The sequence below is a fragment of the Pipistrellus kuhlii genome, unplaced genomic scaffold (assembly GCF_014108245.1).
Source record: "Pipistrellus kuhlii isolate mPipKuh1 unplaced genomic scaffold, mPipKuh1.p scaffold_m20_p_18, whole genome shotgun sequence".
Classification (NCBI taxonomy): Eukaryota; Metazoa; Chordata; class Mammalia; order Chiroptera; family Vespertilionidae; genus Pipistrellus; species Pipistrellus kuhlii.
This window is the reverse complement of record NW_023425493.1, coordinates 3,454,924-3,469,600: the sequence shown is the minus strand read 5'-3', so window position 1 is coordinate 3,469,600 and position 14,677 is coordinate 3,454,924. Positions and strand designations below refer to the sequence as shown.

At 49.8% G+C, this 14,677-nt stretch overlaps 1 protein-coding gene across 2 annotated transcripts; it reads right to left on the bottom strand.

Annotated features, from left to right (window-relative positions):
- Positions 1 to 843: 843 nt before the first annotated feature.
- FCRL6 (Fc receptor like 6) lies at positions 844 to 14,130 on the bottom strand. Of its 2 annotated transcripts, XM_036442677.2 has the most exons (7): positions 13,934 to 14,130; positions 12,372 to 12,392; positions 8,479 to 8,745; positions 7,975 to 8,253; positions 5,598 to 5,885; positions 4,907 to 5,185; positions 844 to 1,363 (listed from the first exon to the last, which is right to left on the bottom strand). In XM_036442677.2, the coding sequence occupies exons 1-7, from the start codon at positions 13,962 to 13,964 to the stop codon at positions 1,035 to 1,037; spliced, it is 1,494 nt and encodes a 497-aa protein (XP_036298570.1). In that variant the 5' UTR covers positions 13,965 to 14,130; the 3' UTR covers positions 844 to 1,034. The 2 variants fall into 2 exon arrangements, with proteins under 2 accessions (XP_036298570.1, XP_045438928.1); XM_045582972.1 differs by lacking the exon at positions 8,479 to 8,745 and having other exon boundaries at positions 845 to 1,363; positions 13,934 to 14,124.
- Positions 14,131 to 14,677: the final 547 nt, after the last annotated feature.

Sequence of the window (14,677 nt, the reverse complement as noted above, 5' to 3'; positions counted from 1 at the left end):
CCCCCAACCCCACTCCCCTGCCAGCCTGATCGACACCTAACTGCTCCCCTGCTGGCCTGATTGCCCTAACTGCCCTCCCCTGCAGGCCTGGTCTCCCCAACTGCTCTCCCCTGCAGGCCTGGGTCCTCCCAAACTGCCCTTCCCTGCAGACCTGGTCGCCCCTAATTTCCCTCCTCTGCCAGCCTGCTCACCCATAACTGTCCTCTCCTGCAGGCTTGATTGCCCCCAACTTCCCTCCCTTGCAGGCCTGGTCCCTCCCAACTGCCCTCCCCGGTGGCCATCTTGGGTTAGCCATCTTGTGTCCACATGGGGGCAGCCATCTTGTGTGTTGGAGTGACCATCAATTTGCATATTAGTCTTTTAATAGATAGGATTACAATAGATAGGATAGAGGCCTGTTGCACAGGTGGGGCCAGCTGGTTTGCCCTGAAAAGTGTTCTGGATCAGGGTGGAGGTTCCCTTGGGGCATGGTGTTGCCTGGGTGAGGGGCCTGTGGTGGTTTGCAGGCTAGCCACCCCCCCACCCCCCCACCCCCACCCCCTGACCCAAGTGGAGGCCCTCGTATCTGAGATTTATTTATCTTCTATAATTGAAACTTGGTAGCCTTGAGCAGAGCCAAGCCTTCTGCTCATTCCATGGCCACAGCTATTTTTGTTGGGATTTATTTATCTTCTATGATTGAAACTTTGTAGTCTGGAGCAGAGGCTGGGCCTGCTAGGGCAGGCAGAAAGTTTGTCTTCCTCCATTGCCGGGGAAACCCAAGCCACCTGCTGCAGCCATTTTGGATTAATTTGCATACCCACTCCTGATTGGCTTGTAGGTGTGGCTTGTGGGTACAGCAGAGGCACAGTCAATTTGCATATCACTCTTTTATTAGATAGGATGGTGTTATCCTGACCACATGCCAATGCAGAATGGTAAGTGTTTCTGGAGGAGGAAGGGGCAATGATGAGCAGTAGGGTGAATTGGAGGTGGCAGCGTAGAGAAGGGCCTCAGGGCTGGGTTAGCCCGTTTCCATTCCCCAGGCCCTGCCCTCACACGTCTTCGCACACTGCACCTGCATCCTCGTCATGCCCACAGTCGAAGATTTCCTCCTGCTCACATTCAGCCAGGGCCTTCTCCGTCCCATTGCACCGGGCTACCTGAATGAACACAGGCTGGGCGTCCTCTGCCAGCGGGGGGTATAACACGGCTGCAGGGGTGTGCTTGGCTGCACCACAGCCCACCTCCCGGCACACCACGGCCACATCCTTCATGTCCCAGCCGTCATCACACACAGTGCCCCAGCGACCGGCCCGCTCCACCTCCACTCGCCCTTCACAGGGGTGCGCACCGTTCACCAGGCGGGTTTTGGGTGGGGGCTCTGAAAACAGAAGGGAGCAGAGAGCGTTCAGAACTGTGTTTATGTTATGTAATAGTTCGCATGGCTAGGGGAGAGGGTTTGTGGGCGGTTGTGTGTGTGGTCTGGGCTAAGGGGCTTGTGAAAGAGGGAGTATTGAGTTTTGGCTCTATCCCACTGCACGATCATCTCATAGAAACATCCCATCCCACCAAACGCCCCCACCCAAGAGCTCAGGGAAGGGTCTTTGGTCTCTGAGAGTAAAGGAATGTGGGGACACACAGATTTATGGTTTGATTCTCATGGGCTCGAAAAGATCTTGGGGAAAGAAAAGGATAGAGTGAGATCTTTCCTAGAAATGGAGAACAGGGGAAGACTTTTGGCCAACTGAGTTACTCATTTTCCTTTTGAAAATGCACCAGACCCTGTGGAACACTGCATCCACCACAGGTCCAGTTTCATTGCAGAGGGAGCGGGGTGAGCATGTGACTCAGTCTTGTTCATCTCTCATCTCCACCTGCTTGTTTACTGTTGGTTGGTTGGTTTTAAGTTGGAATCATTTTTTAAAAAATTCTTCTCGAGCAGAATGGAGGGAGGTAAGCCTAGCACTGTGATAAGTGGTCAGCCCTGTCTGTCTGAGAATTGAGCGAGTGGAGAAATTCAGGGGGAGGAGGGGGGGGGCAAAGACAGCACGCTTGCGTCCAGTTGCACAGTAAGCCATGCCCATTTCTGATCCTAGTCGGCCTCACAGGAATAGCTTCCAAAGTGTTCTGTGGTCAAAATAAAATTACAAATGCATTTCTAAGAAAACAAATAAAGATGGAAACTTTATATGTGCTTAAGAAATTAAAGAAAGAGCAACATCAAATAGAACAAAAGGAGGAAAGTTTTAGTGAAGATAAGATAAATAAATCAGAAAACCAAAAACCAAATAGATTTTAACACCAATACTAACTCTGGCTGCTTAAAAAGTGCAATGTAATAGGCAAATCTCTGGAAAATCTTATTAATAAATTCTAAGATCACGCAAACTATAAATGTGAAGAAAGCATAATCAAAATATGAAAGCTACTTAAAAATTAGTATTAGATAGTATGATGGTCAACATTATGTGATAAATTTGAAAATCTAGTAAAATGCCCCAAGTTTTTAAAAAATATTTTTAATTGATTTCAGAGAGGAAAAGAGAGAGAGAGAGAGAGAGAGAGAGAGAGAGAGAGAGATCAATGATGGAAGAGAATCATTGATCAGCCGCTTCCTGCATACCTCCACCTCCCTCCCTTCCCCCCTCCCCCCTCCCCCCCTCCCCCCCACTCCTATCCCCCTCCCCACCATCGGGATTGAGCTGGAAAGCTGGACAAATGCCCTGACCGCCTGGTTCATAGGTTGACACTCATTCATTGAGCCACACCAAGCTGAATTGCCCCAAGTTTTGGGCAAAAGTATCCAAATTATTTTTTTAAAGGGTAGGAAATTTGAAAAGGAAAAGGAAAAAAGATTTGATAATGGAGGTAAAAATCTACCAGGCTGAGAAATTTGTTAGGCCTAGTTCCAAATACTTTTAAGTAGTAGATAATTCAAATAATGTTTTAACAGCTGCAAAGTACAGAAAACATGGAAAGCTTCTGAAATCATTCCTATGAGGCTAACCTATCCTTGAAACCAAAACTAGATTAAAATATAGCTCAAGAAAGGAAACATACACATGAGAATACAAAATATTGAAATAAAGCATGAGCAAATTGCAGTCCTACTACCTATGATGACAGGATGCTAAGAAGGATTTACATCAGGAATTCAATAATTATTCCCCACTGATAAACCTATTAAATGTACTTTGCAATAATAAATTAAAGATAGATCTTATGACCATTATGGTGTATTAAAAAGAGTAGCAAAGAGCAAAGTTTCTTGATTCCTGGAGCCCCTGCCTAAAGTTTCATTTTTGGGTGTGACCTACTAGCGTGCGACCTCAGACAAGTGACAGTCTAAATCTTATTAGCAAAATGAGTGTTGTTGTGGAGATTAAATGTGGAAATCCCAGTAACGTTTTGAATTCCAGAATATGGTTTGTTCATGGCTTTTCTACCTTTTCCTACGCATGTATTGATATAAAGCTTAGTTGTATCTTCTTCCCCACTGAGCTGAATGTCCCTATTTTTCTCAGTGGGACCTCCCTCCTCTCAGGGATGTAGCCATGCCTCTCTTTCTTCTCTCTCTCTCTCTCTCTCTCTCTCTCTCTTTCTCTCTCTTTTTAATATATTTTATTGATTTTGTACAGAGAGGAAGGGAGAGAGATAGAGAGCTAGAAACATCGATGAGAGAGTCATTGATCAGCTGCCTCTTGCACACCCCCTACTGGGGATATGCCCGCAACCAAGGTACATGCCCTTGACCGGAATCGAACCCGGGACCCTTCAGTCCCCAAGCCGACGCTCTATCCATTGAGCCAAACCGGTCTCAGCTCTTTCTCTCTTTTTTAAAAAAATTTTTAATGTGTTTTACTGATTTTTTTACAGAGAGGAAGGGAGAGGACTAGAGAACTAGAAACATTGATGAGAGAGAAACATCGATCAGCTGCCTCCTGCACACCCCCTACTGGGGATGTGCCCGCAACCAAGGCACTATGCCCTTGACCAGAATTGAACCTGGGACCTTTCAGTCCACAGGCTGATGCTCTATCCACTGAGCCACACCAGCCGGGGCCATGCCCCACTTTCAATGCTAATTTATCCCAGCAAAGTGCCCTACAAATAGTATCTATTTCACACACACCTGATGATGCAAAGTTAAAGGGTCACTGGAAGGGCAAGGGGCAGGCCAGTGATACTGTTGGGAAAGAAAGCCTAAGAGAAAAGACGGACGCTCTAGTTCAAGCATGTCAAACTCCTGGCCCGCGGGCCACATGTGGCCCACAATGAGTATTTTTGCTGCCCAGCCAACATAACGGTATGTAAGAAGCGTTTTTAATAAAAATGTTGTAACTTAATTTTTATAATATCCTGTTACGCATAATTATTAATAAGGAACTACAACGTTCACTAATGACTGATTACTATAATCGTGTTGCATTCATTTCCCTTACGCGCAGACGCACCATTTCTCTCCGCTAATACTAGCAGCAAATATTTTAGCAACCGATGTCCATGTCATTCATCTTGGACTGAGTTGTTTGGTGTGCACAACAGGAAATATTTTGCTTTTGGAGAACAAGAGAAATAGGCTTATTTGCATGACGCTTATTAATTTGTGCAGTTATTCAGTGTCTGGTAAGTTAATGTCCAAGAAAAAAATATTAATTTTATTAAAATGCTTTAGTATTTTATGTTAACGATGACTCATTTATTTCAGCCCTTTGTATTCAGCAGGTCTCTATTAAAATAAACCTGCGTTTCTGTGAAAATTGAAGTTTCTGGGTTTTTTTTGCGGCCCACATAAACTCAAACCTTGTTTATTTGGCCCGTGTTAGCCTTTGAGTTTGACATGCTTGCTCTACTTGAACTCTGATTCCCTGAGGGACAGAGAAATTCAAGGACACATAAGCCATTGCTTGACCTCATATCCTACCTGAGACGTGGAGTGCCACCTCCTCACTGCGCTGGGCCCCCAGGCCATTGTCGGCCTCGCAGGAATAGTTTCCAGAGTGTTCTCTGGTCAAAGAGAGGCTGAAGGACGCTCTGCCTCCGGAAGGCACTGAGATGCTCCCCAGGGAGACATTCTTGTGATAAAACGAGTACAGAACAGGGGGGTGTGCTCTCCTGTCTTCGCACTGAAGCTCCACCGTGTCCCCGATAGCGGTGCGGGCCTCAGGAGCACTGATGGTGAGGACAGGGTGCGATGCTGGGACTGAGAGAAAGTGAAGCGTCCATCAAAGAGGGTCTCTCCCGCAGGTACCGGCTTTCACCCCACAGTACCCCCACCCGAGTGTTCTCCCAGCATCTCCCAGCCCGTGGATCCTTTCCCACTGCCATACCTCCCTACTGAGTGCTGCAGAGACCGTTTCAGAAGAGCTTTGACAACTTCTGGTGAGCAAGTCTGAGAACGATGCCTCCTGCCATGCCACGCTGCCTGCCTGGTCTCTCCCACTGTACCCCTTCTTTAGCTCCTCTGCTAATGCTGCTGCTCCCACCGCCGCCGCCACCACCATCATCGCCACGGCAACCCTCTGGGGCGCTCAGCCTCTTCCTGGCCCTGTTCCTGGTCACCCTAGGACATCCTACTGCAGCCCAGGGGACTGGCCCCGCGGGAAACTGCTCACTTCTCACGGTGATGTTCAGCGCCTCGCTGTGGATCAGGCTCCCGGTGTTCTGAGCCGTGCAGTAGTACTCCCCCGCGTGGCTCTCCCTGACGCTGGGGATCTTCAACTCTGACCTCCGGGAACGCAGACTCTTGCTCCCCAGCCTCTCCCTGGTGTCCACTCGGTGCCAGGAGAACGTGGTTTCCCCTGTGCCCGCAGCCACAGAGCAGACTAAGACAAGCAACTTTCCTTCCACGGCCTGCCCGCCCTGGGGCTGGGTCTCCAGCAGCACGCCAGACACGGGGATTCCTGTGGGAACACCAGAGGACAGGTGAGGACCTGGAGGGGCAGCCAGGGCCAGCGGCTGAGCTCCGTGGCAGGTAGGATTGTGGGAGACAGTTCTCATGCAGAGAAGAGCTTTCTGGGAGGAGGGAGCATGCTGAGGGCTCTCAGGCAAGCGCACCCTGCAGCCCAGTCTTCTGAAAACCTGACCTCTCACTTCCTGCACACTTGTTGGCCCTCTCTCATGGCTGCAGCCCAAAGGGATCTTTCCCTTCTGACCTCCGGATGCACGTGGGACAGAAGGATGGTGGGAAAGCACAGGCTGTGCAGTCCTCACCCAGCTCTGCCACGTGATCTTGGTAGGTCAGTTCATCTCTCTGAGCAGCAGTTTTCTTAACGATAAAGGGTGGATAATCATACCGACTTCATAGACTTTTCATAACAATAGGTATCCTATCTAGTAAAAGAGTAATATGCAAATTGATCATCACTCCAACACACAAGATGGCTGCTCCATGTGGTCAAAGATGGCCACCCCCATGTGGACAGAAGATGGCTGCTACAAGATGGCTGGCAGGAGAGGGCAGTTAGTGGTGACCCGGCCTGCAGGGGAGGGCAATTGGAGGAGACCAGGCCTGCAGGGGAGGGCAGTTAGGGGCAATCGGGCCAGCAGGGAAGCCGTTAGGCGTTGATCAGGCTGGTAGGGGAGTGGTAGGGGGTGATCAGGCTGGCAGTCAGAAGCGGTTAGGGGCAATCAGGCAGGCAGGCAAGCAGTTGGGAGCCAGCAGTCCTGGACTGTGAGAGGGATGTCTGACTGCTGATTTAGGTCTAATACCACGGGCCTAAATGGGCAGTCAGACATCCCTCGAGGGGTCCCAGATTGGAGAGGGTGCAAGCTGGGTTGAGGGACACCCCCTCCCCAATGCATAAATTTTATGCACTGAGCCTCTAGTACCTATATAAAGCAACTACTACACTGCAGATATTCTACAATTGGTCACTAATTTGATACCACTTTCCACTGGCATAGTTGAGGTAGGAAGTATAGCAGGGTGGATAAAAGGGTATATACCGCCCTAGCTGGTTTTGCTCAGTGGATAGAGCATTTCCCTCTGGACCAAAGGGTCCTGGGTTCAATTCTGGTCAAGGGACATGCCCAGTTTGCAGACTCAATCCCCAATAGGGGGCCTGCAGGAGACAACCAATCAATGGTTCTTTCTCATCATTAATTTTCCTATATCTCTCCTCTCTTCCTCACTGAAATCAAATACACACACACACACACACACACACACACACACACACACTAGAGGCCCAGTGCATGAAAATTCATGCACTGGAGCGGGGGTTCCTCAGCCCAGCCTGCCCCCTCCCTCAGCCTGGGAGTCCTCAGTCGTGGGAGGCAAGCCTTGGGCAGCCCTGGGCAGCTGGTCAGCCACCATAAGGCCTGCCTATGTCTTGGGCCCGCCCTGGGTGGCTGGGGGCCTGAGGAGACTGAGGGACTCCAGAGGAAAGCGTGTGGAGCAGCTGCCTGGGTGTTGGCCCAGCCTTGCCGCACCTGCCACTGAGGCGAGACTGAGGGGACTGGGCACTACCTTCTTATGGCTGTGTGTGCTCCCATCTTTGAGGGCATGGCAGTCAATTAGCATATTCCCTCCTTATTGGCTGTGGGCAGCGTCATCTTTGCGATGGTATTATGGTTAACTAGCATATTCCCTCTTTATTAGATAGGCTATAGCTATAGCTAGATATATATCTATATATAGATATAATTTTTTTAAGGGTATATACTGCCACCAGAGTGCTCAGGTTCAAATTCCTACTGTGCTATAATACTTACATGCTGTGTTCCCTTGGGCAGGTCACTCAACAGCTCTGTGCCTTGTTTCCTCATGTGTGAAATGGGAAGGATACCGGTACCTACTTTACAGACACTATTCACACCGGCATGTCACAGGGCTCTGGGAGCACTGAATACAACACTGCTCTGAGCAGCACCTTGTACTCAGCACGTTTCTGTTAGACTTCTCCTCTCCAGAGGTTTCTGAGGCTCAGAGGGTCCCTCTAGCACCGAGGACAGCAGCTCCCCCCCGCCAGCGCAGCCACTGACACTCACTGTGCACCTGGACGTTGGTCTGACGGCTCCGCTTGGAGACACTGCCGGATGCCGTCATTGCCTCGCACCAGTAACTCCCGGAGTCCTCCTGCCGTAATGCTAAGGTCCAAAAGCTGGAGGAGCTCTTGAGCTTTACGGTGTGGCCGTCCCTGAAGAGGGAGTACCGAAGCTGGGTCCCTGCCCTGTCTGAGGGGAGGCGGGTGTCACACGACAGGGTCACCGAGGTGTCCTCAATGGGCTGCAAGGAGCTGACCGTGAGGGAAGGTTCCGGAAACAGCTCTGCAGGGAAGAATTAAACAGAGACCAGTCAGGGAGCTGTGGAGCTCCTGTTGAGAAGTCCCTTGTCTTCTCAGCCCCAGTGAGCGGGACACAGCCCGGACTCCCCCACACACAGACACCCCTAATCTCTGCCTCTGCGGCCGTCTCCTCTGCCCTGCAGCCTGGGCCTCCCACACAGGCTCTGCTTTTCCCCAGACTTTCCCACTTGAATCGTGAGGCCCTCACCTTGCACAGTGAGCCTTCGAGAGCTTGATTCTTCTGTCCCGGTGAAGAAGAAAAATTTTGTCCTATCTGCCTTACAGAAATAGGAGCCGCTGTCCCTGGGTCTGGCGTTGGAAATGGTGTGGCTCGAGGCGCTAGAGTAGCTGTCTATCTGAGATCCATCCTTGTAGTACATCAGTTTCTTTATTTTATCGTTCTCTTCTCCAGAGCACCTCACAACCACCCTGTCTCCTTCGTAGGCATAGCGCTGCAGACTGATGCTGAGCCAGTCTGCAAAAGATGCAACACTGCCTGGAGCCACGTGGCACGCCCTGCGCCAGCCACGCTAACATCTGTTCCTGCAGCAGCCACAGGTTCCTTGGAATCTCCTGGCTCGTCTGGCTTCCCTGCTCAGCAAAGGTGAGTGCTATTTCTTTCTCTCTCTCTCTCTCTCTCTCTCTCTCTCTCTCTCTCTCTCTCTCTCTCTCTCTTTAAATATATATATTTATTTATTTATTGATTGATTTCAGAGAGGAAGGGAGAGAGATAGAAACATCAATGAGAAACATCAATATAAGAGAGAATCATTGATTGGCTGCCTCCTGTACCCCTCTCTCCCCCACCAGCTTACTGGAGATCGAACCTGGAAGCCAGGCATGTGTCCTTGACTGGCATCGAACCCAGGACCCTTCAAAGGACCGATGCACTATCCATTGAGCCAATCCGGCTAAGGTGAGCTCTGTTTCACAGACATCTTTTGTCTTCTGCACATCCTGCTGGCTTCATGTCTGTTTTTGATTTATTCAAGTACCAACAATATCCTGGACTAAATGTGCATGTAAACCAGTCCCACTTACATCTCCTTATATCCTTTCCAGATGACCTCTGTCCCCAGAGGTCAACTTCCTTTGCGTCTCTCATCTCTGAGACTCAGCCCTTTGTCACTCTCCCTAGATGGCACCACCGGGGCCACCAAGGCATCAGCCCAGGTCTACAATGGCAATCATTTAGAATTTTCTACGGGAATGCGTTTGGCAGAGGCTTCTGGGAATCTGCTTGTTGAGTCCTTGCCTCCCCTTGGGGGAGGGTGGTCAGCAGAGAGCTAAGGAGCAGCAAGTGGTAGTGGATGTGCCCTCGCAGGAAAAATCAGCAGCTTTAGAAGCTGGGAGAGGGGCTGGTGGACTGTTCTGGACAAGCTTGTGCAGCCCAGCTGGTTTGGCTCAGTGGATAGAGCGTCGGCCTGCGGACTGAAGGGTCCCAGGTTCGATTCCGGTCAAGGGCATGTGCCTTAGCTCATCCCCAGTAGGAGATCGGTGTTTCTCTCTCATTGATGTTTCCAGCTCTCTATTCCTCTCCCTTCCTCTCTGTAAAAAAATCAATAAAATGTATTAAAAAAAAAAAAAAAAAAAAAAAAAAAGCTTGTGCAGAGGGAGGAAGAGGAAGCCATCACAGTGCTTGGTGACCCTGCTCTGAACCCTTGGGCAGTTGGGGGGGGGGGGGGATTTTTTAGATGGCAACTGAGCTAGAAATTCAGATTCCAGTATCAATTTGGAATTGTAATACCTGGGTTAAATTTCAGGGAAAGTGTGTGCTCTAATAAAATGCCTAACCCCAGGCCTGACCCATAGACCATGCCCCTTTAGCATAGAGAGAGGAAGTGTCATAGCCGGTCTGGCTTGGTGGATAGAGCGTCGGCCTGTGGACCGAAGGGTCCCGGGTTCGATTCTGGTCAAGGGCTCCTCCCTGGCCTGGGCCCTGGACAGGGCTCAGACAGAAGGCAAATAATCAGTGTGTTTCTCTCACATTGATGTTTCTCTGCCTTTCCCGCTCTCTTCCTCTCTCTCTCTAAAATCAACAAAAAATATCCTCAGGTGGAGATTTTCAAAAAAGAAGGAAGGAAGTGTCCGGCCTGGAGGAGCACAGGGAGGAAGAGAGACCCAGGGCGGGAGAACAGGGAGGGCCGCCTGCCCGGGTATTCCTCCAGCCGGGACTGTGTGCAGAGAAAAGCAGAACCCACTCTCAGGGGCTTGTCTCAGAACAGACACCATCTCCTCATGGACTTCAGATCCCGTCTCCAAAGCAGAATCCGAAAGGAGGTGGGAGAAAACATTTAGAACTTCCACAGTCTAGCAAAGATTTCTCATCTTTCCATTTTGTGTGTGTGTGTGTGATTTTAACATATTTTTAAAAATATATTTCAGCCGAAATTGGTTTGGCTCAGTGGTAGAGCGTCGGTCTGCGGACTGAAAGGTCCCTGGTTCGATTCCGGTCAAGGGCATGTACCTTGGTTTCGGGCACATCCCTGGTAGGAGGTGTGCAAGAGGTCGATGTTTCTCTCTCATCAACGTTTCTAGCTCTCTCGCTCTCTCCCTTCCTCTCTGTAAAAAATCAATAAAATATATTTATATATATTTCAATATAGGAATCAGCACAATATGATGGAGGCACAGACTAACATTTGGTTCCTGACAGAGCAAAGTGGTCAAACCAGTTCAGAGACAACGGCTCTGTACCTTTTGGCCACTTGGAAAGTCCCGCTCTTAGACGGGGCCGTCCCAGTGACCGGCGGGGGCACTCATTAAAGAGAGAGAAATCTTAAGCCCTCATGAAGGCCCAACATTTCCTTTCTCTAGGTTGATACTGGGCGAGGTTTTTCTGTGAAGAGGGTAGAGATAAAACCAACTTGATTAAACAAATATTTGAAAATAGTTAAGATTTATGTCACCAATTTGGTAAGAATGACAGGGCTGGAGAGAGATGACAGATGATGAATTCCTGACTGTCCTGCGCCTGGAACAAGAATATGTCCGTAAGACATCCAGGCAAATGGCCGTTAATGCTGACATTTCACCTGGTCCCCGGAAGAAGGGGCAAATGCACATTCATACACATTTTACCGGAATCTCAGGAAGTTTCCTGGAGTGTATGAGGCTGACCCTGAGGCCCTGGAATGTGTTAATAACATTCCTGCTTAAAATTGCTGCAGTTATAATACAATTTATATAGTCAGGCATAAAAATGTATCAGATCTATAATAGTATGAATCCTCCCCGTAATAGGATACTTTCCCAAATAAATGATTAAAGAAGAAAATGTCACTTTCCAGCCTAATACACAGTAAAATCAAGTTTTCCTCTATATTTTATTACATTATAACTTTAATAATAATGAGCCCTAGCCGGTTTGGCTCAGGGGACAGAGTGTCGGCCAGCGGCCCGCAGGGTCCAGGGTTTGATTCTGGTCAAGGGCACGTGCCCAGGTTGCGGGCTTGATTCCCAGTAAGGGGGCATGCAAGAGGCCGCTGGTCCATGATTCTCTCTCATCGTTGGTGTTTCAATCTCTCTCTCCCTCTCCCTTCTTCCCTGAAATCAATAAATACATATTTAAATAATAATAATAATAATAATAATAACAATAACAATAACAATAATAATAATGGAAAACGAGTTGTGCCTGGATAGCTTGCAATCCGAGTAGAATGTCAAGGGACCGTCCTGTGTGAGGCAGAGCACTCCTGTTCCTCTGACTCCCTCCTATCACAGGGGGTGTGTCTCCCCGCTGCCTCCATTGCTCTGACGGGGCTTGGGAGTGCCGGTGGCCATACCCGGGAGCGTGCCTCTCAAGGGCACATTACAAGGTTTGCTTTCCCTTCATAGCAAACCTGTTTTCTGTCCGGGGGCTTACGCGTAAAGAGAAAATAACTTCCTGCTTTTCAAGCAGAGAAGAAGGTGAGGTCGGAGCGTTTGTACCATTGCGAGGACGGGGGTGAGGCCCTGGCCCCCACTCTTTTCACCCCAATTCTGGGCCTGATCCCTGCAGCCCTGTGCTCAGAGGCTGGAACAGGCAGTGCCTCCGTTGCCTGGGAGAGCGAGCGCCCATGGTTCCCAGAGATCTCAGCAAAGAAAAGAAGGACTCACCTGGCCGGACGCCGGCAGGGCCTGTGCGGGAAGAGGCGGGAGGTTAGGCTGCACCAGGATGGGTATGCTCTCAGACACACCCCGCCCCTGACTGCTTTCCCAGCTATTCTCTGCGTCCTGCTTTTCCTCTATCCCCACTCTTCATTCCCTTCTACCCTTCTTCCCGCGTTCCCTTTATTGCTTCCCCCCTTCATTTATCCCCTTTTCCTTCCCTCTCTCACAAACAGCACTCCCACAGAACCCAGTGCGCAGGCCCTGACAATTTATAAACGTCCTTCATCCCCCTTATCAGTTGTTGTAAACAACCCTTACCAGATGCTGGCTGCTCTGCAGGCAAATTCTCAGACGCTTCCCGTATACTTATTCCTCTCCCACCTCACCTTTCCAGATGTTATAAGACAGATGATTGTGTTTGAGACACATTGCCTGCCTGGTGGCAACACAGAAGCCAGGCAAGGCCAGGAAGGAGATGGAGGTGTCTCCTCAGACATCATGGGCCCCGCTCCTCCCTCACTTCCTATTCTAGGTCTGGCATTATGGTTGCATCTATATACTAGACTCATCTTTATCAGCAAAAGCCACAACCAGCAGGACTGCAAAGCCTGGCCAAAATGTAAGTTTAGGAAAGGCAGAGATCAGAGAAAACTGCGGTGTCTTGCATGGGAGAGGGGTGGAAGCCGAGTGTATGTCAGTGGTCTGGAAACAGAGTTTACCCAAACAGAACATTTCTCTGCTGTCCTGTAAAGGAGACTCCCAGGGACCAGAGCATTACTGAATGTGGAACAAAGGAAGGAGGAGTCGGCATTTGGAAAAGAGGTTTGCAGTCCGCTGTTTGCCCGGAGCCTTGCTGTGCCCGGCAGCCAATGCACAATGCTTAGGTAATCCTGAAGTAGAAGCTGAAGCCCCTTCGCACCCACCCAGCAGAGAGACCTGTGCCCTGAAAGAGGCGCTGAGCCCTGGCCCGGTTGGTTCAATGGCTAGAGCATCGGCCTGCAACCAAAGGGTCCCGGGTTCGATTCTGGTCAAGGGCACATACCTCGGTTGCAGGCTCCTCCCCTCCCGGGCCCTGGTCAGGGTGCATGCAGGAGGCAGCCAATCGATGTGTTTCTCTCACAGCGATATTTCTGTCTGACTTTCTCTCCCTCTTCCACTCTCTCTAAAAGACAATGGATATCCCTCGGGTGAGGATAATACAATATATCCTCAAAAATATCCTCGGGTCAGGATAAAAAAATAAAACAAAAGCGAACTTTAAAAAGTAAATAAACAGCCTTTTCCCGTTTGGCTCAGTGGATAGAGCATGAGCCTGCGGACTGAAGGGTCCCAGGTTCGATTCCGGTCAAGGGCATGGACCTTGGTTGCGGGCACATCCCCAGTAGGGGGTATGCAGGAGGCAGCTGATCAATGTTTCTCTCATCGATGTTTCTAACTCTCCCTCTCTGTAAAAAAATCAATAAAATTTTTTAAAGTAAATAAATAAATAAGTAAAAGAGTCCTGAGATGCCCACGCACAGGTGGTCCTGCTCCGGCCCCACCCGGTCCTGCTCTAGCTTTCCACCCACCGAGGGCCAGCAGCAGCAGCCACAGCAGCATGAGGCCGGAGGTGCGCAGTCCTCCCGGGCGGTCAGGGGCAGGGGCAACGCAGGTCCCGGAGCAGCGTCCGTCCGCACAGAGTGTGAGGCTGGGTCTGGGCACTGTGACTCCTCAGCAACTTTACAGAAATGGAAAACGGGAAGCAGATGAGCTCCGTGTGCCACTCAGCACTCTCCCCACCCACAGGCTCCCGGGCGCTGAGTCAGTCGCTGCTCTTCGCAGAGCTGCTCAGATACGTGCGTGCTGATCAGCAACGCTCCCGGCAATGTCTGGGGTCTGCATCCTAGAGCTGAGGTCCCTTTGGAGAAACGGTCCTACTTGCTTTGACGTTGTAGGTAGCGTTGGTTGAGCTCTGGAGCCGATAAATGTAAATCAGTTGCTGTTCTCTTTCCCGGGGAAATCCCCTTCACCACGCGGGATGCGTGCTGTGCTATGCAATTCCTAATATTGTGACACCATGGCAACCCTGTTTGGATGCTGCCACTGGATGCTGCTCGGTGGAAACCCACCCCGACCATACGAAGAGGCAAACAGAACTTTGTTAGACATGATGGTAGGAGCAGGATAACAATATTATTTTTTTAAATATGTTTTATTGATTTTTTTTACAGAGAGAAAGAGAGAGGGATAGAGTTAGAAACATCCATGAGAGAGAAACATGGATCAGCTGCCTCCTGCACATGTCCTACTGGGGATGTGCCCGCAACCAAGGT